This window comes from Salvelinus sp. IW2-2015, linkage group LG20 (genome assembly GCF_002910315.2).
Source record: "Salvelinus sp. IW2-2015 linkage group LG20, ASM291031v2, whole genome shotgun sequence".
Taxonomy (NCBI): Eukaryota; Metazoa; Chordata; class Actinopteri; order Salmoniformes; family Salmonidae; genus Salvelinus; species Salvelinus sp. IW2-2015.
The window spans coordinates 15,581,160-15,602,062 of record NC_036860.1 but is presented as its reverse complement, the minus strand read 5'-3'; the positions used below and the strand labels follow the sequence as shown (position 1 = coordinate 15,602,062).

The following is a 20,903-nucleotide window of genomic DNA, read 5'->3' as shown; positions in this document are numbered from 1 at the left end:
ACAACACACAGAGTTAACCATGGAGCCAAAAATCAAACAAGTCAATAACATGGTAGAAAAAGAAAAAAAAGAGAACTATATCCCAATGGTGTGCCAAAGCAATAAGGTAGGCAAATAAATCGAATAATTACCATTAGAGATTAAACATGGAGGATATGATCATCATATATCATGTGCAAGAAGAATACTTGTGCAAAAGAGCAGAAAAATATTAAATAAAAGCCAGTATGGGGGTGAGAGTAAGGTTGGTAGTTTACAGCATGACTATGTACAGCTGCACGATCGGTTAGTGGCCGATATCAGATTTGGTTTTAGCTCCACCACCTTTACTTGCCAGTTGTGAGGGAGATAAAAGTATAAATTCAGAGTAATGCATCTTCAGAGATTTTTTTTTTTACTACGATCCAAAATGCGGTGCGAGGCAGTCCGGCTCTCCCCAGCGCAAGCAGATGAGCACAACATTTTTCGGGTAAGGAAGTCTAACCTCCAAATGAGGTTGGTTATAACGCACTTTGTTGTTTCTTAAGGGATATGTGTCGATAACCGATCACAACACTCTCGTCACCATGCTCAGTGGTCACACGAGAGTACGGATAGCCTGCAAATACACAGCTGTTCTACAGCTTTTAAAACCCAGAATTTGACCTTTGTAGTGGGAAAGAGGACCACGCTCAAGGGCAAGGAAACATAGCAGTCAAAAAGCAGCTCTGCTGGTGTGTATGAGTGGAGATCATAGATTTATTTCTATTCAGCAGCGATGTTTTGTGGTTATTCTAACATCATATTACATAAACCTGTGAACAAGCGGCCCATTCCTTACTTTTTCCCACATCTATTGAGTCGCTTGCATACTGCATTGAGAGCAATGAGTGGGCTACAGTGTACAATAGCATGCATTGTTATTTTATTAATCATTACAGCTCGTACCCATGCTTCCATTTTAACTATCCACTTGAGGAAGATATTCACATTCATATCTTTGTGGCCTGCTAGGGAAACATACATCAAAATTTGTTGGGACTATCGAGCAGTGGCGAGATATGCGAGAGACAGAACGACTCGAGTTTACGCCATCAGGTGAATCAACGCGCTCTTCCCTTCGTCTCTCTGCAATACACTAATGTCTATTATGTTAGGCATGTATTAAAGATAGCCTGTAACTGATGAATGCATTCCCCAAAAATATAGCACAACAATAATAGACTCCGACTGGAAATGTGGATTTCCAAAGGGAAGACAAAGTACCGTGTAAATCAAAGAAGCATCTTAGCAGATTCCGACTAAATATTTTTAGCATATATTGCATATATTAATAAGTGGGCCCTGTTCTGTGCATGTCAATGAGTAGGCCTGATACCCCATCACTTAATGGGGTGAACCACCAAAATGATAGCGTTCATCTGCACCATAACATCTGAGCAACTAATGACATCGTTTCAATAGACTATAGGTGAACTGGTTGAGACAGCTAAAAATGTATGCCGTCTCATTGTGTTAAGTGAGATTTCTCAGTCTGAGGTAGTCCTTAGAGGCTCTCATACGATCGGTGTAAAAACAGGAGCTATCTTCCTGCTAACGAATTTTCTCTCTGTGCTTTTCTCGATTTACTCCGTAAACAGAACTTATGATAAACTCTTTAGAGAGCAGTTGGTGTTCGGTTAATGTGATCATTATAAGTCTGAGGTTACGCAGCAAAGTGAACACATATCCACAACTTATATATGACGCGAAGCTACACAAATACCAGCATTAGGTAGTGCCGTCAAGTCATGGCCTGCTTCACATCGCTCTCACAATCTGATGGGTACCAGTCTATCTGAGAGTTCCTTTAACTGATTCATTATAATGAAACGAGAGGCGGCTTTCGAGGGAGCACAAAGCACAACGTAACAAAGCCATGCATACGAAATCGGCACTGTGATACGGCCATCCAGTTTGCGAAGAATTGGAAGCTAAATTTTGGTCCCATACAATCAACGATCACACCAAATGCTAAGATGACAGTTGTAGCGCCATGCACCTGTAAAATAAAAGAGTAATTAATAAGCCCACAGGCATTCAAAAATTTTCATCGCATGCCAATAAGAGACTAGATCTCTGCTAGATCATTTTTTGTGTAAACTCTACAATAGTTTGTGTTACTAAGTGCCGTGATGTCAGCGTGAGTGTAAGGGGCCATTCGACTGCAATACCACACTCAATGTCGAGATATCTCGTGCACGCAATTCCAGAAGTTAGTTTAGCTTTATATAAACAGATCGGTAGTGTGAGTATAATTAGAGAGGTAGTAGGTCGCCACGAAGGTGGCAGATTGCTGAATTGCAACTTTTTATTTGAGTAAGCCGATAACCTACATATAAAGCTATGGTAAAATTAAGTAGATATTTCTTATAAATTCAGATGGGTGCCTTCCCGACCGGGATCGGCATGTGTCGTCTCTCATCTGAGTCTCACTATTCTAGCCCTGTGTGCACATGATCTAGAGAGGACATACCTGGTTGCGAGTCGCAGGCTCTTTAGTGAACTCGCCAAGCCTATGTGTACTCGCTCTAACCTTGTCTGCGGGTAGGGGAAAGGTGTTCGGCACCTGCGTGCATGTGTATGTTCTCTTCACTAGTCTACATCACTCTCAAACTAGTCAGAAGCTGCCGCTCTCGACGGTTCTAGGCCGCCGGAGCCACCACTGACGACACCTAAATCTTCCCTGTCACGCAGGTTGCTCCACCCTGATGTTATATATCGACTTACGTTGAACACATATCGTAGACGTTCCGGGCTCATTCCATTAAATCGGCGTAGCCGTGTTAGTTATGATACGCTACAGGCCTAACACTGTGAGCCTGGGTGCTCGAAGTATTGTCGTTCCGACTCGATAGCGAGGACGCGAGCGGCCCTCTACCTTCGCCTCTCCTGAGTCCGAAATAGTGGAATAAGTGTCGGTGCAGCGATGCGGGATCCAGGGACTGTGAATCTAGTCAATTGAGGGAGAGTGCAAAGCGGCCATGTCGGTAAAAAATGCATAAAAACCTAATTAAATCCATAAATAATACGGGTATATATAGCACTTCAAACAACATTCTCATACACACAGCGTATATTCTGGATTGACATTACTACTCATAGTCCCGCCAATTGTCCCCTAATGCACCTATTAGCGTTTATTCATCTACATTTAAACTGTGGTCTGGAATCGTAGAATATACCCAAATTGAGGGAGAATCTTTTATTTCGCATTGGTTTTGAAACCTGCGACTATCACTTATTTGAATTCTCACACTAATTGTTGTTCACGACTAACACAATAAACTGATGGGGGAATGTTGACGGCAGTTTTAGTCTTCTATCATCAAAAGTTGGGGACCCTTTAATTTTACATGCATATTATTTTAAATGACAAAGATATATGAGAGAATAATTACATTGTTTATATAACATGGAGTCTGGCCTCTTTTAACTGAAGTAAGTTGGTTTTTGCCCCACCCTGGATATTAATGTGTTTCCATCCTTGTGCCTTTCACCTATTCTTATGTAATCTTATTTTATAGTTTTATGGTTAACTAGGCAAGGGTCACTTAAGAACAAATTAAGTACTTTACAATCCACGGGAACCTAACTTTTTCTCTAGTCAATTGACTTTCCAATGTTACTAGCTAGTTCTTACCCTGCTTAAAGCGCTTCATCAATAATGTGCTGAGCTGCGGCTGCACTTTCCGCCAAATATTTGAACAAATGAAGCGGCCCTTGCCCTCTTAACATTGAAAACTAAAGCCTATATTGAGGAACAGTTTACCAATGAGAAATAACTCAGTTTTTAAAAACTTATTTATTACCAAATTGTAATGTGAAATACATTGATTTGATGACTGTTCATGGTCAGGTTAATTCACATCTATGTGTGTGCAGTGTTATTCGTCCTCTTGGTGGTCAATATTTCCATATTTCAGAGGAGACCGTCCAACCGATAGTCCTTTTCTAACTGACAAGATCTGTTCTGGACTCTTTTAGTGGCAGTATTCTCCCAGACAGCTATGATGGATTTTAAATCCCCTTGACATCCCTGCTAGTACCAGTATTTGCTTCCACCGTAGTGTTACATTGATACTATGTACAGGCAGGTGAGGGGGTCAGTGTGTGTGCGTTGAGTTTAAGCACATGCTAAAATCACGAGCTGAACTGAGACATAAGCACATGTAAAAACATGATTTCAGTGACTATTGCACAATGAGTCATCATGTCTTTCCACTGGTCTTTTAGTCGTTTTAAACCTCAGAACTGATCAAACATTACAAGAAAGCAAGACAGAATATTTCAAACATTGCTTAGGAGTACTAGTCAAGTTCTGGAGGATGAGAATTAAGTGATCATACAGACACACACTGACCCCTGATCTTCCTTCAGCACTCCCCCGTTCACAAACACACAATGGGGTGTGGGAGAAGAGGGCACCTAACGCATTCTGTACTCGGAGGTCTTGGACACCTCACAGAGCTGACCCTTGAAGTCTATGTCAACGGTGAAGTCCAGGTCTCTCTGCAAACAAAAAATACATACAGAAACAGGTTAAAAACAGGACACTGGATAAACACCCAGCTTTTAAACCAAAGAACAGTACGGAACACCATGAGACAGAACAGAAAAGTAATCATTTCTAGTTTGGGATAATTATACCCAGGAAAAATAGGAGGGGTACAGAGACTTACAAGACACTCAAACCAACAGAGAGTATAAAAAAAAAGGGTGAGCTTGGAGACTAAAAAGGTGTCCTAACAAACTTAGACAGGGAGGTTTTTCCTCTTACGTTGTTTTTGACATTGGGCTTCATGTTGATGTTTCCGAAAATTTCCTCTCCAGTCTTCACAGTCAGATAGTCATCCAGGTAGAATACAGTCTGCTTCCAGTGGGTATAGGGGGACTCTGGACCTGGGGAGGAGAAACAGGACAGGTTTAATATGACTTCAGGTAACAAAAAATATCCCTTAAATCAGATAGAAACTACAGTGCAGAAACGGTCGTACATTTATTCTCAATTAGTGATGACWTGCGCTGTCATTTACCATAGACTTCATTTATGAGGATTCAGTGAACAAATCTATTACTGTGGTGCAGACGGTTTACTGGGCGCTGAGCCTAGACTCACTGGTGGAGAAGCCCGTCCTCTTGTGACAGCGCGTGAACTCGATGTTGAAGTAGGTGACGAGAGCGTGGATGTAATCATTCCTCTTCACCTGCAGGCAGAAGGGCGAGGTGAAGGACAGGTCGTCGATCTTCACTGTGTAGATGTCCACCTCCTGGGGATAGTGGGGGGGGGGGGGGGGGGAGACGACAACATGAGACTCCAATGACAAGAAATGCAAAATCCTGTTTGAACTGGTGGGATTAAGTGGAGATGTGGTGCCGACACAAAAAGTCACAATAGGTTCAGTCAAGTAATCAGATTCCAAGTGGGGTCACAGAACTGTGTGTATTGGGGGAGGCTGCTGAGTGTGATTGAATCACCTTGATGAGGCAGGCGCTGCTGACCAGCTGTTTGGGGTCCACCACATCCACCAGGGGCTCCTTGATGGCCACCTCCTTGATGCAGGACATATCAAATCCGTACACATTCTCCCACCCTGTTACAGAGAAGATATGGGGTTACCACCACACCTGGGCAGATGAAAGGTTTAAAAATGTACTTGATATTAAATTATTGTCTGGGCATTAGTCTTTCCTTACAAAAAAACATGGTTGGCTTTGCTAGGTCTAGAAGTGCACACTTCAAAGTCCAGACTTGTTAGCTAGCTAGAGCAGAGCTGATATGGATAACTARAACAAGGGTGGCAGGTAGCCTAGCGATTAGAGGCAAACCAGCAACTGGAGGGTTGACAGTTCGATTCCTGGAGAGTTGCTGGTATCAAATCCTAGATGTCATTGCACAAGGCACTTAACTCCCCAGGGACCCAGTGTGGCATCTACCGCACCTATCCAAAACCTATGCATCTTTTGGAGCAATTGGATTAAAAGCAAGTGAAATTTGGGTTGGACCTTGTGCAATCGACCAATACAGTGATCTTAATAAAAGCACAGTACAAGTAAATGTTATTTCCCGAATTGTTGCTGATGGGTCTGTAAAATATGCCTTTGGCTCCTTTGACTCAACCGTGAGCGTTATCTGAATCTGCTTCGATAAGGTCCGCGACAGTCCTTCACCACAGAAACGAATGACAAAGTCCCTTTACTATCTCCTCTTGAACCAAAAACATGGGTACAACGCTGGCCAATTCGCACCAACTACATTACCCCAAAATTTAGAGGAATTCTCACAGTGGATTTTATAGTCCTTGTACTGTCTGTCCTCAATGGCTGTGACATACAGGGTAGCCCTGTCTGGGAAAATCAGGCCCTCTGGTTTCTGGGAGACAGAAAGGGAGAGGGGAAAAGAGCATGGCATGTTAATACACTTAGGAATGACAGCTTAGCAGGCTATTCAGAGGCCTGACATTTAGTGGCTCTGTGGAATCATGGCACAATGACTGCTTGTGGTGTGTGCACGTCACTCTGCATGGGGTGTTGAGTCTCCAAAGAGGGAAGCCAACTCCAAACAGAAAGTAACTAATCCAATACACTTCAAAATWGCATAATTTGATCTGACTGAATATTGATACAGCACACATTTATCCATGGTAAGGAAAACAGTTGAGTTTTAGAGTTCACACCAGTGCTATAATATCTGAAATGTTCCCAATAGGTCAACCCAGCATGGTGCTGACGAGACCCACTGGAATGAGGTTTACTTTATGGTCAATTCCACAGCAAGTCAGGAACTTGATCTCCTAAAAGCCTTGGTATATGACCAAACAGTTTAACACATGCCACTTGTTCCTGAAGATTTCAATAGAGAGCAATTAAGACATTCAAACAAGCATTTAAGTCCATTCCATAATGTACTAATTAAATATACTGACAGGAACATACCAGCCACTTGTCCCTGGCGTAGATGACAGTGTTGAGCATTGACTCATAGAAGAGGCAGTAGCCCATCCACTCTGAGATGATAATGTCAACTCCCTCTACAGGTAGGTCCACCTCCTCCACCTTCCCCTTGATGATAGTCACAACTAAATGGGGAGAAAATAGGGATGAGTTACAACTAAATAGCCATAACATTACCTCAAGCCAGGTTGAACCATTGTAAAGGACAAGGGTGACTGAAATCTGAAGTGGCAGGGGGAAAGTATTGACTTACTGTGGTCCATTTTGTTGGCCTTGACGATCTTCACAGCATAGTCAGAAATACTGCTACACTCAATCTGAAAACACAAAAGCAGAGATTAGAGAGCAGGCCTTTGAGTGTATCAAGTAATGACAACTAACCAGAACCATGGTGTCCTTTTGTGAACCCATCAAAGCAACTGTAACCTACTGGGAATTCATGAGCTTTTCTATGTGTTCATTTCAAAGCAAATAAAACAGGTCTTGAAGRAAAGCATTCAAAAACAGGTATGCCATAAAAACAGGTATGCCTTACACAATATGGTATGACAATGGGGACATATCACACAAAGAATTGTGAAGGTGCATCACAAGTTCTGAAAGTACTAAAGACTTGACAGTGCATGGCAGTAAATGAGGTATGAGTCTCCTCCCCGTTCACAAACAAGGTAGGGTTACTTACGCCTATGACTTTCTTAGCACCCGCTTTGGCTGCAAACATGCAGAGGATGCCAGTCCCACTGCCCACATCCAACACCACCTTATCCTTGAACAGGTGCTTGTTGTGGAACATTGAGTTCCTGTAGGTCAGGGTGCGCACTTCATCTTTCAGCATCTCCTACAGAGCAGGACATGAGATTAGTTAAGGCAACGCTTACCGAGGTGAGTCACTCCAACTGGGATATATACACATGCTTGAACATTTGACAATGTACCACCCATCTCAATAGCCTCATTGTATTTTTCAGATGTGATGACCACAATTCAGTTTATAGCAGTGTGGCATGGGTCTTTACATTTCAACCATCTTGTGGTACCAACTTCCTCACCAAACAAACATTTAAATGACAATTCTCCTTTTTCTGAAAATACCTACCTCATGGATACCGAAGTGGGCATATGAGTCAAAGTAGTAGTCCTTAGAAGTCATGTCTTCTGCTGCAGGCTTGGCCGAGCTCTCCCCCTGAGAAATCTCACCAAAAGAGATACCAGTCACAACCAACCCCAGACTGGCAATGACCATTTGACATGTATGAAGGTTGTCCAGCCAAACCAGTTACAGCCAGGTAGAACATGCCGATATAAAATGACCATTGAATAGATGGTGTTTAGTAATGACTTTAAGTTGCTCAAAAAATAAATGTTCATGGGACAATACTTCAAACGAGTTAGTTAGATTTGCGAGTACGGGTGTGTGGTGTTCAATTCGCGTAGTTGTAGCTAAGCCCAAGTTCAGTGCAGTGCATGAAGTATTATTTTCTCCGAGCACAAAGGGGGAGAGAAAGCACATGGTGATTTAGGCCTTCACTTACTTACATGTAACATTGGGACAGCAACTAAAAAGGTAGAAACGGGTAATCGAATGGCGCGCACTGAACACAACGTTACTAGCGAGCTCGACTAATTAATTAAATGAGCTATGCTTTATTCAAGGATTGGCAGGACAAACAGCCATTAAAAAAAAGCTGGTTAAAATAGTTAATAACTCATCCTGGGCTGCCGGCTAGGTAACGTTAGAAGCACAGATTAGAAATACCTAGTTAACACCAATGACTAACAATTATTAATGTATGTAGTTATCGAAACGCATTTGATGGATTAAAACGGACCTTGGGCTACATAAATAAAATGCCGGCAAATTGAGCCAGATTTGCTTTGTGAAACGCTAGTTAGCATTGCTAACCTAACACCCATGCGGTCTAACCCCGAAGTGCGAGTTAGCGATGGCTCACAACATATACTTCTGTCATTACTAATCAATTTCCCAAATGTATTCATAATTCAGTGACTAGAATTATATGACAACCGCGTATAGACATTAAGAGTTCGCTGTGRTAGCAAACACGTGACGACAAAATGAATGAGCCTCGCCGTGTAGGGTGCCTGGCTAAAATGGATGCTTTGATAGTGAAGTGCGTGTGTTCTCTGAACTAACAGGCTCCGCGGCCTACAATGACATTGGAAATATAGTTACTTTAGCTTTGTGAAAATACGTACATTTCAAGCTACAGAAACAAATTATACGTGGTTTAAAATGTGTTACACCGCTACTCGACCACACCACTGCGCTTACCTCCATTCTGTCCGTAGTCTCCGCCATTTCAATTCCGTGTGGGCATGGACGCAGACGTACAGTGGTATTAAAACGCACACCTTTGAGCCCCCACCCTTTGACGCAAAATACGGTTCCTGATTGGATCCGTGTTGATGGCACCTCCCAAACGACAGCCCCAGTTTCGCATAAATATTTCTCATTGGTTCACACTTTAACCTCAAATTCAGCTATGATTGTGGTTGGCTAAAACTGCTGCAATTCTGTCTAAGGAAAGGTTATTGGATTAAGATCTTTGCTTAATCTATCAAACAAACAAAATGTAGGCAATGCTCGTCAATAACTAAGTATATGACCACTAGGGGCTCCCGAGTGGCGCAGCGGTCGTACGCTTCGAACACACCGACAGTGCATTTGCGCAAAATAAACCCAGAAAAAAGAAACGTCCCTTTTTCAGGACCCTGTCTTTCAAAGATAATTCGTAAAAATCCTAATAATTTCACAGATCTTCATTGTTAAGGGTTTAAACACTGTTTCCCATGCTTATTAAATGAACCATAAACAATTAATGAACATGCACCTGTGAAAAATCATTAAGACACTAACAGCTTACAGACAGTAGGCAATTAAGGTCACAGTTATGAAAACTTAGGACACTAAAGAGGGCTTTCTACGGACTCTGAAAAACACCAAACGAAAGACGCCCAGAGTCCCTGCTCATCTGCGTGAACGTGCCTTAGGCATGCTGCAAAGAGGCATGAGGACTGCAGATGTGGCCAGGGCAATACATTGCAATGTCCGTACTGTGGGACGCCTAAGACAGCGCTACAGGGAGACAGGAAGGACAGCTGATCATCCTCGCAGTGGCAGACCACGTGTAACAACACCTGCACAGGATCGATACATCCGAACATCACACCTGCGCGACAGGTATAGGATGGCAACAACAACTGCCCGAGTTACACCAGGATCGCACAATCCCTCCATCAGTGCTCAGACTGTCCTCAACAGGCTGAGAGAGGCTGGACTGAGGGCTTGTAGGCCTGTTGTAAGGCAGGTCCTCACCAGACATCACCGGCAACTGGACCAGACGGGACTGGCAAAAAAGTGCATGGTTTTGTCTCACCAGGGGTGATGGTCAAATTCACGTTTATCGTTTAAGGAATGAGCGTTACACCGAGGCCTGTACTCTGTTCAGGGACACATTATTCAATTTCTGTTAGTCACGTATGTCATAGTTGTTGGCAAGTCAGTTAATTAAGGACAAATTATTTATCATTTACAATGATGGCCTACCCCAGCCAAACCCTAACCCAGATGACACTGAGCCAATTGTGCACCGCACTACAGGACTCCCAATCACGGCCGGTTGTGATACAGCCTGGAATCGAACCAGGGTCTATAGTGACACCTCTAGCACTGAGATGCAGTACCTTAGACCGCTGCGCCACTCCGGAGCCCCACTTGCAATTGCAAATGTTCTTATGCACCTTTATTTGAACAGGGAAGCGTTGCAGTGGAGCCAACAGGCTAGGGACACTGAAGCAAATATGGTATCAGGGATGTCAAGGGATTTTAAATCCACCAATGCTCTGGAAAACTGGCCCTAAAAGAGTCAGAACAGATCTTCAGTTGGAGGTCTCCCTTGAAAGATGGAAATATTGACCACCAGAGGACGATAACACTCACAAAAATAGATAATTAACCTGACCATGACACATCATCAAATCAATGTATTTCACATTACAATTGGTAATAAATAAGTTTTAAAAACTGAGTTTCATTGGTATGCTCAATATTAGGCTTTAGTTTCAATTTAGTCAAGCGCTTCATTTGTTAAATATTTGCAGAAAGTGCAGAGCAGACATTATTGATGAGGCTTAGCAGTAGAACTAGCTAGTAACATTGAGCATTGACTAGAGAAAAGTTAGGCCGTCATTGTAAATATTAATTTGTTCTTAAGTGACTTGCCTAGTTAAATAAAACTTAAATAAGATTAAAAGAAAGGTGAAAGGCAAAGGATGGYCACATTTATATGGGGGGGCAAGAAACCAACTTACTTCAGTTAAAAAGCCAGACTCCATTTATAAAACAATTGTATTATTTCTCTCAAATCTTTGTCATTAAAATAATATGCCATGTAAAAAAGGGTCCAACTTTGAGATGAGCAAATCGTCAACATTCCACCAATCAGTTATTGTGTTAGTCGTGAACAACATTAGTGTGAGAATCAAAAGTGAAATCGGCGGTTCACCATCAAAATAAAAGTCCCCCATTGAAACTGATTCAAACTGATAAAAATAGTATAGTCATGGCACAATTGGACTAGATAATTCAACAAAAAAAGTTTGGAATGTTGTTATGTATATATATATATATATTTAATTGTATTTATTTTTTACCCCTTTTTCTCCTCAATTGATAGTTACAGTCCTGTCCCATCGCTGCAACTTCCATACGGACTCAGGAGAGGCGAAGGTCGAGGGCCGTGCGTCCTCCGAAACACAACCCAGCCAAGTCACAGTGCTTCTTGACACAACACCCGCTTAACCCGGAAGCACCAATGTGTCAGAGGAAACATCTTACACCTGGTGACCGTGTCAGCGTGCATTGCGCCTGACCCGTCACAGGAGTTGCTAGTGCACGATGTGACAGGAACATCCCTGCCGGCCAAACCCTCCCCTAACCCGGAAGCAGCTGCGACAGAGCCTGGACTCGAACCAGGTTCTCTAGTGGCACAGCTAGTGACTTKGACCACTGCGCCCCTCGGGAGGCCTCTGTTATATATATATATATAAATAATTGCAATTCAGAATTGCATTGGGGACATACTTATATATACTGTTCAGCCTAACCTATGGATTGTGCACCAATGAAATGGTGTATCAACCTACTCAGTGACACCCACAGAACACAACTATGTAGAGTTTACACAAATATTAGCATCTTAGCTCTTATTGCAGGATTTTGATTGTGGGAAATCCCCTTTCCAGTCGGTCTATTGTGTGTATTGGCCATTCACATTGAACTGTACAGCCTAACCTATGGATTGTGTACCCATTAAATGGGATATCAGCCTACTCAGTGACACTTACAGAACACAACTGTTAAGAGTACACAAATATCAGCGTTTTAGCTCTTATTGCAGGACTCCGAAACCACTAAAATGAGCAACATTAAGCTCACCAGTCAACCTATGTCTATTGAACATTCATATTGCGATGTACAGATGAACCTATATTTTGCACCCATGAGATGGGGTATCAGCCTACTCAGTGACATGCACAGAACACAACTATGTAGAATTTACAAAAATATTAGTGGCTTAGCTCTTATTACAGGACTTTGTCTTTTGGAAATCACCTTTCCAGTCAGTCTATTGTGTGTATTGGACAATCATATTACACTATACAGCCTAACATATGGATTGCGAGAGAGGGAAGACCGTTTTTCACCTGATGGCGAAACTCGAGTCGTTCTGGCTCTGCATCTGCCTCATGCACAAATTGATGTTGTTCCTACAACCAAAGAATGTGAATATTCTTCAATATTAAAATGGACATGACGAGCTGCTAATGATAATAAAAATGCATGGCTATTGATACACTTGGCTACTCATTCAATGCAGCTGCAGCGCAAGTGGAAGTAAGGACATGAGCGTTTTAGGTTTTGTAATAGTGTTGAATAAAAACAGTGCTGAATAGAAACAAACATGAACTCACTCATAAAAACAGCAGCTCTTACTGTATTCTTTGACAGTCTCTCCACGGGTCATTGTTTTAAAAGCTGTAGACAGTGTGATTTGAGCTATCCGATTGGCCTGCGCAGTAGGCACACTCGATTTACACACAGATCTCCCGGTCCTCCAGGCAGGCAGAGTTAGTCTTTTCAGACAAATTAAATGGTTAAATAATGGTAACACTTTGCCTACCCGGTGCCAGGGCTTCTGAATCAAGTGCACCGACCGCCAACAGTGCAACACAAATAATAAAAAGAAGGAGCGCAAGCCTTTATCATTGGCTTTTCTACAGAAATGTTTGATTATCGACTAGGAATGCCTTGAAGATCGATAAGGTAATTGATGACCACTGGTTTCAGCTGTACAGTGCAATATGAATGTCCAATACACACAATAGACAGACTGGGAGGTCGATTTCCCACATTCAAAGTCCTGCAATAAGAGCTAAGATGCTAATATTTGTGAGTGTCACTGAATAGGCTGATAGATTAGATTACATTAGTTTATTAGTCAGATGCACAGGGTTGCAGAGGTAGGAAGTCTGGGGGGCAGGAGGGGGACAGGGAGATTATGTAGCTGCCTAGTGGTGACTATTCAGCAGCCTGGTGGTCTGGGGGTAGAAGCTATTGGCCAGTCTCACAGTTTTTGCCATGATGCTACTATATTGCCCACGTCTGAGTAATGGAATAGGCTGTGGCTCGGGTTTTGAGGTCCTTGATGATCTTCTTTGCCTTCCTGCGACACCTGGTGTTGTTGGGGTCTTGGAGGTTCAGGCAATGTGCACCCAATGGTGCGTTTGGCTGAGCGTACCACACTCTGTACAGCCTTGCGGTCAACAGCGGTAGAGTTGCCCTACCAGGCTGTGAAGCAGCCCGACAATATGCTCTCGATGGAGCTCCTGTAAAAAACTGCGAGGGCCCTCGGGACAGGCCAAATTTCTTCAGCTTCCTGAGGTTGAAGAGTCGCTGTTGCGCCTTCTTAACCACGATGTCAGTCTGGTTTGACCGTTTCAGTTCCTCTGAGATTTGTACGTCAAGGAACTTGACATTTTTGACCATCTCCAGGTGGCTTCATTGATGAGGATGGAGCAGCCTGGTTCCTTCTGAAGACCACAATCAGGGGACAGCCCGTCAGGAAGTCCAGGACCCAGTTGCATTGTGAGGAGTTCAGCCCCAGGGCTGTGAGCTTTGTGGTGAGCTTAGAGGGCACTATGGTGATACCCCATTTCATGGGTGTACAATCCATAGGTTAGGCTGCACAGTGAAATATGAATTGTCAATATACAGGCTGACTGGTGAGCTTAATATTGCTCATTTCAGTGGTTTCAGAGTCCCGCAATAAGAGCTAAGATGCTAATATTTGTGTCAACTTTTTGGGGTCAAATTAACTAATAATTGTCTTTTGTTGAATTTATATAACAACATTCCAACCTTGTTTAGCATTATCTAGTCCATAACTGAGGCATGATTTCACAATTTTTATTTGTTTTCATCAGTTTCAATGGGGGGACTTTTATTTTGAAGGCGAACCGCCGATTCCATTATTGTTGCTCACGCGAATGTTGTTCACAACACACTGGTGAGCACGAGACTAGGGAAAAAGAAGTGCCAGAGTCTGCGCAAAACGAACACGTCTAGTGGTCGCGCTGCTTGTGCTGTCACGAGCCTTGTTCAAGGCTACCGAGTAGCGAATTGACATAAATTATTGACGACATCGAATTGTCTTCGTTTAGCCATCAGACACACGTCATTATTGGAATAGATACATCGTGGAAATAAGATTGTGTGCTGACTGATCACGGTCAACTGGTGATGTTTTCCAACATTTGATATAGCTAGCTAGCCAGCTAACGTTAGCTGTTTAGCTAGCTTGCCGTGCGTGACTCACTGACAGCCAAAGATCAGACCGAGTCGCTATTTTTTGGCATTCTGCTTTTTCTCTGATACCTGTYTATATAACTTTTTAATATATTTAGCGGGTAAATATAGTTAGTTACAACTGAGTGTACTTTAACGGTCATCTGGTCGTGAACGAAGGGAAGGTTTGAATGAATTTGCTAGCCAGCGGAAACGTCGGCTAGTTAACACGGATACACTTGGAGTAACCAATACTGCTAACTTGCTGAGTTGATCCACGGCATTGCCATCCAAACTAGCTAATCTACATAGCTAGCAAATGTGCTAGCAAGCTATTATAAACGTGCTATCTTTGGTAAAACGCCAAGGGAAAGAAACTGTTAAAAGTTGGTTAGCTGGCTAACTAGTTAGGAAACAAGGTAACATACACTGTACTGTAACACCTTAACGCCAGCTGACGTTTGATAGCTGACCGTCGACAATTCATTTTCTACGAGAAAGGCCGGAGTGAGGACAGAGAAACGAGTAAAAATGCCGGCTGTGTCGAAGGGAGATGGGATGCGCGGATTAGCGGTGTTCATTTCGGACATACGGAATTGTAAGTGTATTTTTTTCCATCATTAATTAGCTTTTCAACGTGCCATGTTATTATAAACATTTGTGCCCTGAAATGTATTGGTGTATAGTGAAACATCTAGCTAACCTAGATGGTAAGGAGATAGGAGGTTAAAGCTATGGAGAGGTCATTCGCGGTCACAGTTGCTGCTGCACCGCATCCCTTTTCCATTTGCGTTGCCTACTAGTGTACTTGTGATGATACACGGTCGACCGTGATGATGTGTTGTGTGTCCGACTCGTAGCATACTACTAGGCCGCTACTCATTAGATGTTGCCACTGCTGTTCACGTCACCTGCACCAGAACAGAAGCAGGGTAACTGACTGTTGATATCGCGACGGGCCACCAGGGTCAATTTTGTTCTTTTTTTTTGTGATAATACACTTATCAGGCAGTCGCATAGGGCGAAATGAAGCAGGACTGGATGGACAGTTATGTTGTATCGCTGTTCAGATATAACGTTACAGTAGCTAACCAACCAGTTGAACGACTGGGTCGATTATAATTGGTTGCCACTCGCAGCATAGTAGTCGATCATGTGTTTGCGCCTACCTAGTTTAATTCCATTAATGTATTGTTAATAGTTGGAATAATATACACATGTTGCTAATGCAGTTTTTCTAATTATAGGCCTGGCCTATGCTGAGTGCATTGTCTGTCATAGCGCACACATACACACATGATCCATACATTATACATTTATTGTGCGTGACACTGCCATTTTTCATAGCCACTGTCATGATAGGGCAGAATACTCTTTCTCACTCACTCAAAATACACACACAAACAGCACACACACACACCTTGTGCACATTAACCCTTATGAAAAAAGATTGCAGTATAACTGTAGTAAGAGTGCAGTATAACTGCATTATCCTGCAAACACTGGGTCCAATATACCTTTTTTTACTGCAGTTATTCTGCAATAAAAATACCACAGTCGACTGCAGTTAGTGAACTTTTACTGCAGTTTCAAACCGGCAATATTTTTTTTGTAAGGGAAAATGCAAGCGTTTAGAATACTAGACAGTGTCTCGCTTACAGCCTCCAACTGTTTCATGTAAAGCTGGCCCTTACAAAAAAAGTGCAGTGACAGCAGTCAACTGTGGTATTTTGGATGCAGTTATACTGCAGTCTAACTGCAGTTACACTTCGAAATTATTGCAGTAATTAAAAATGTTATTTTGGATGTGTTATACTGCGGTGTACTTCTGTTATACTGTGCTCTGACTGCAATCTTTTTTTTTGTAATGGAGCATTTAGGGTACCTTGCCCCTCCTCTTTCAGACATGATAAACAACAGAAAACCAAAAACAGGACTTGAAAAGGTTGCAAGACTGCTAGTGTTTATGTGGGGTTAACAAGAGATTGATTTGGAATAGACTGCTGTCTGAGATCACAATATGACATCATAGTAGTCTAGATCGAAAAGTTGGACAACTCAAAACAGCACACACCTTACCTTTGTCTAGTGTCTAAACTGCAATGGCAAGGACTGCCTCTATTTGAAATGGACACACAGTCACACACTAATATCTTGACTTTCACCCTTATTCACACCCTCCCCGTCCCTCCTCTGTCACACCTATTGTCCTTTTCCCATCAGTCCCCCTGACTTGTACAGTATGGCTTTTCTCTCGTCAACACAATCAACACAATAGTAATGACATGGTGTATGAGTATCTTTTTAATTACAGCTGCAAAGGCCTACACGATGCAACCCTGTATAAAGCTAGCTCAGCCATGATAGTTTTATTGTCCAATCGCAGTTGTTGTCTATGTAAAGGATTTTAARGTTTTCATCCTCCCTAGGGCCAGGAGTTTGTCCACGTTTTTGTTTTACCATATGACCTAATTAGAAAAAATCTGGTCCCATCATAGCTCATATAAAACCACTTTTTACAGCTGATTTATTACTATGACATATGCTACAAGTACTGTCCAGAGTTGGTTATCTTAGCCTACTGGGTTCAAATGCCTTCTGTTTAATTTTTCTGTATTTATTTATGTATGTATATTCTTTTACTGCTCTAGGGATATAACTATTGTTTGGATAGCCTTATTTACTATAATGTATTGATTTATACCTTACATTTTTTCACTCTTTATGCGATGCACACTGCAGAGAACACCGGAAGAAGAATTGTCACTGAATTATTGTAATGTTTGTTTGTGTCAATTAATCCCATAAGGGATGGGTTGCCAATTGGCAATTTTTTTTTAATTTTTTTTAATTTAACCTTTATTTAACCAGGTAGGCAAATTGAGAACACGTTCTCATTTACAATTGCGAAATTGACACAAAATAAAATTTAATTCATTCACCAGATCAGTAAAAACTGGGCCCAAGGAAAACAATTCCCCCCCAACCACCCTGGGACCTATGGTGCCACCTCTAAAATCATCACACAATGTTACAAATGAAAAAACATCCTGTTTGTATGATCTACGTACATTGGTGGTGGGGATGGGCTTTGATAGTTTTATGTGGCTCAGTGCAGCTGGTGGCTGCTGCGACAATTTAAAAAATGTAATGGGCTGTTACTGAAATTTCAGGTAAAACTCAGTAGAACAAGTCTCATATTAGGAAAATGTCTTTACATTTCAACAGTTTCAAAAATATTGCTCTGCTATTACCATTTAGACTGTAGGAGTGTTGGCTCAAGGAAACAATGTTTACACTGCCCTGCTTCAAGGGGGCAACTATCGGGCGAGTGCCGTGCGCTACCTCTGGAGGGAGAGGTTAAGACGTAGCAAGTATGCAAGTTTACATTTGAGTAATATGTGTAGCCGATGTTATTTTTACGAACATTGTAGGAAGTGTGAAGAGGCTCCAAGAGCATTTTACCCCTTCCCTCACTCTTGAAAACAGTCGCCTCTTGACACACAACGTCACACAACTTTTCTCTTGTTATTAGCGTTCCTTAAATTTATGTCTCAAATTATGAAAGGTGTGGTTTCCTCATAACCTTATTGGTCATGCATGGGATCTGCATATTTGTGTCCACTTGCTTATGTTCTATGCAGCATATTATTATTGTTTCCAGACATTTTGTGCAAACTGAACAGATTATCTGAAATAAGTAAGTGTAAAGCTATTCTGTTGAGGGCTGGTTTAACAGACTCAGATTAGACCAATCCAGAGAATAGGCTTTTTTTTCTTCAGTTTTAGTCAAATAATGTAGGCTAAACCTTTAGATTAACCTTGGATTATATAGGCCTACTATTTAAACTGCAGATTKTGTGACTTGGATCTGTTAGCCAAAATTTTGCCATAGTTCAGGAGCATATTAAGATGAATCCAATAAACCATAAATCCAATTGAATTCAATCACTTTTTGACAGCACCCCTTTTGATTTAAACAAAACTTTCCGTACATGTTTGCCCATGGAAGAAGTGGTCAGTGACTTTTTGGACCTGAATGCCAAAACATTCAGCAGTTAAAGGTGCTTGAAGTTTACCCATTTTGCATACCCCACCATACCATGAGACATCCATGTCTTCATCCCTGGAAAATATAAACTTTTGAGTTTGATATCATTAAAATAAACAATTATTAATTTAATAATTATCTAAAAACGCGTAAACTCAGGTTTTTGTGTTGTGCCTGCCGTCGGTTGAGACGCAACATGCTCTTGAATACAGGGTGGGTGTCATTTTGGTCATAGAAATGTAATTCATAGAATGGACCTATCCTTTCAGACCACTGCAATTCAGCTGGTACACCATTGACATTTAAATTGAACTGACATTTTAACTTTTTATTATAACCACAAACTGCCGGTCCACCCACCTTCGAATGTTAACTTAATGGTCATATCTATTCAATTAAATATATATTTCTATGATTTCAATAGGATTCCTATGGAGGCTTGACTGTATAATTTAAAACGACAGATATTCCCATTCATGTCAACATTCTCTGATGTGCGGACCTCCAACCATCTTTGTGGTACCAGTTGAAATGTACATTTTTATTCAAATGTTAGTACATTTATGGGCACAACACAACCTTAGATTATAGGGCTGCATGATTAATCGAATTCAGATTGAAATTGCGATATTGACGTGCAATAACCATATCGCAAGAATCTGCAATTTTCTCTCTTCTTTGACACTCTGTTAATACAACAAAGACTAGACTGCGGTACCTCCAATGAGATCCGCTAGACTCTGCATGCACAGAGGACGCTGACCAATCACAAGTGGACACTGCATGCACATGCTGGCCAATCACAAGCATCCCCGCTTAAAGCGCATGCTGGTGAGGAGAGAAAGCGCTTTACCAAAGACCGTACTGTATGAGGTTTAGAAACTATGTGGCTTTACATGATAGGGTGTGTCAGAAACATGAGTGCTTCTAGTGCTAACAAGAATGTTGATTTGGTGCCAAAAAAGGGCTCATCTTCAGTGGTATGGCAGTATTTTGGCTACAGGCAGACCGATGTTAACCAAATGCAAGTGTTGTGCAAAAAGTGCTTCAGAGTTGTGGCGATAACAAGAGCCAACACGACACATTTTATTAAATCATTTGAAGAATAACCATCCCCTACTTTACGATGATTGCATGGTAAGAAAAAGCGCCTGACAGCAGCAAAGCCCTAGAGCCACAACCAGCCACCTAGGTTAAAGGGCAATTCCACCACATTTCAACCTAATATTCATCACCTCCAGCACCAAACAAGTGTCTGCATACTGTATGTGAAAACCTTTTATATGATCTGTGGCTAAAAATATAAGCAGAGAGGTCCTAAAAAAATGCTTCTGTGACATCACAGGGTAGGATTTTCAAAACTTGCAATGAGTTTCTCGCCGAAGGGGGGTATTTTCTTGCTCCCAAAGTCACCACGAATTTCATAGTGTTTGAAAATCACTGTTTTTAAAATGTTTAAACTTTTGATGATGTAACTGGGTAGAACTTTTTTAACTTTGCTTTTTTCTACAATTTTTTTTMTGTGCATATGTTGACACTGGTATTGTCCTGAGATAATGAAAATTAGTGGTGGAGTTGCCCTCTTAAACAGGCATTGATTGCCCATACGTTTGCAAGTATAACTCCCTACGAAAAACATCCTGCTCACGTAGAAATCACAGAAGCTGTTGGAGTCCAGACAGTGTCGCAGCCGGCCGTGACAAGGGAGACCCATGGGGCGGCGCACAATTGGCCCAGCGTCGCCCGGGTTAGGGGAGGGTTTGGCCGGCAGGGATGTCCTTGTCCCATCGCGCACTAGCGACTCCTGTGGTGGTCCGGGCTGACATGGTCGCCAGGTGCACAGTGTTTCCTCCGACACATTGGTGCGTCTGGCTTCCAGGTTAAGTGGGCATTGTGTCAAGAAGCAGTGCGGCTTGGTTGGGTCGTGTTTCGGAGYATGCACGACTCTCGATCTTCGCCTCTCGAGTCCGTACGGGAGTTGCAGCGATGAGACAATACTGTAACTACCAATTG

General features: G+C 42.1%; 2 protein-coding genes across 9 annotated transcripts in view; one reads left to right on the top strand and one right to left on the bottom strand.

The window, feature by feature from the left end:
* Positions 1-4,095: 4,095 nt before the first annotated feature.
* prmt1 (protein arginine methyltransferase 1) lies at positions 4,096-9,371 on the bottom strand. 4 transcript variants are annotated; one of them, XM_024012429.2, is made up of 10 exons: positions 9,266-9,371; positions 8,069-8,164; positions 7,655-7,810; positions 7,226-7,289; positions 6,955-7,097; positions 6,280-6,391; positions 5,497-5,612; positions 5,138-5,288; positions 4,799-4,920; positions 4,096-4,530 (listed from the first exon to the last, which is right to left on the bottom strand). In XM_024012429.2, the coding sequence occupies exons 1-10, from the start codon at positions 9,290-9,292 to the stop codon at positions 4,447-4,449; spliced, it is 1,071 nt and encodes a 356-aa protein (XP_023868197.1). In that variant the 5' UTR covers positions 9,293-9,371; the 3' UTR covers positions 4,096-4,446. The 4 variants fall into 4 exon arrangements, with proteins under 4 accessions (XP_023868197.1, XP_023868199.1, XP_023868198.1 ...); XM_024012431.2 differs by having other exon boundaries at positions 6,304-6,391; positions 9,266-9,370; XM_024012430.2 differs by having other exon boundaries at positions 8,069-8,155; positions 9,266-9,369.
* Positions 9,372-14,574: 5,203 nt separating this feature from the next.
* The window catches only part of ap2a1 (adaptor related protein complex 2 subunit alpha 1), a 63,262-nt gene continuing 56,933 nt past the window's right edge, over positions 14,575-20,903 (top strand). For all 5 annotated transcript variants that reach the window (XM_070433675.1, XM_070433676.1, XM_070433674.1 and 2 more), the window contains exon 1: positions 14,575-15,437. In XM_070433675.1, the coding sequence (XP_070289776.1) occupies positions 15,371-15,437 (67 nt within the window). In that variant the 5' untranslated portion in view covers positions 14,575-15,370. The remainder of the gene's footprint in view (positions 15,438-20,903) is intronic.

Excerpts from the sequence above, each read along its gene's own strand:
- prmt1 (XM_024012429.2), bottom strand. The coding sequence starts at position 9,292 with ATGGCGGAGACTACGGACAGAATGGAG. Across the intron at positions 7,290-7,654 it reads GTGCTAAGAAAGTCATAGGC|ATTGAGTGTAGCAGTATTTC; the intron begins GTAAGTAACCCT and ends TTGTGTTTTCAG. Across the intron at positions 4,921-5,137 it reads GAGGACGGGCTTCTCCACCA|GTCCAGAGTCCCCCTATACC; the intron begins GTGAGTCTAGGC and ends TCTCCTCCCCAG.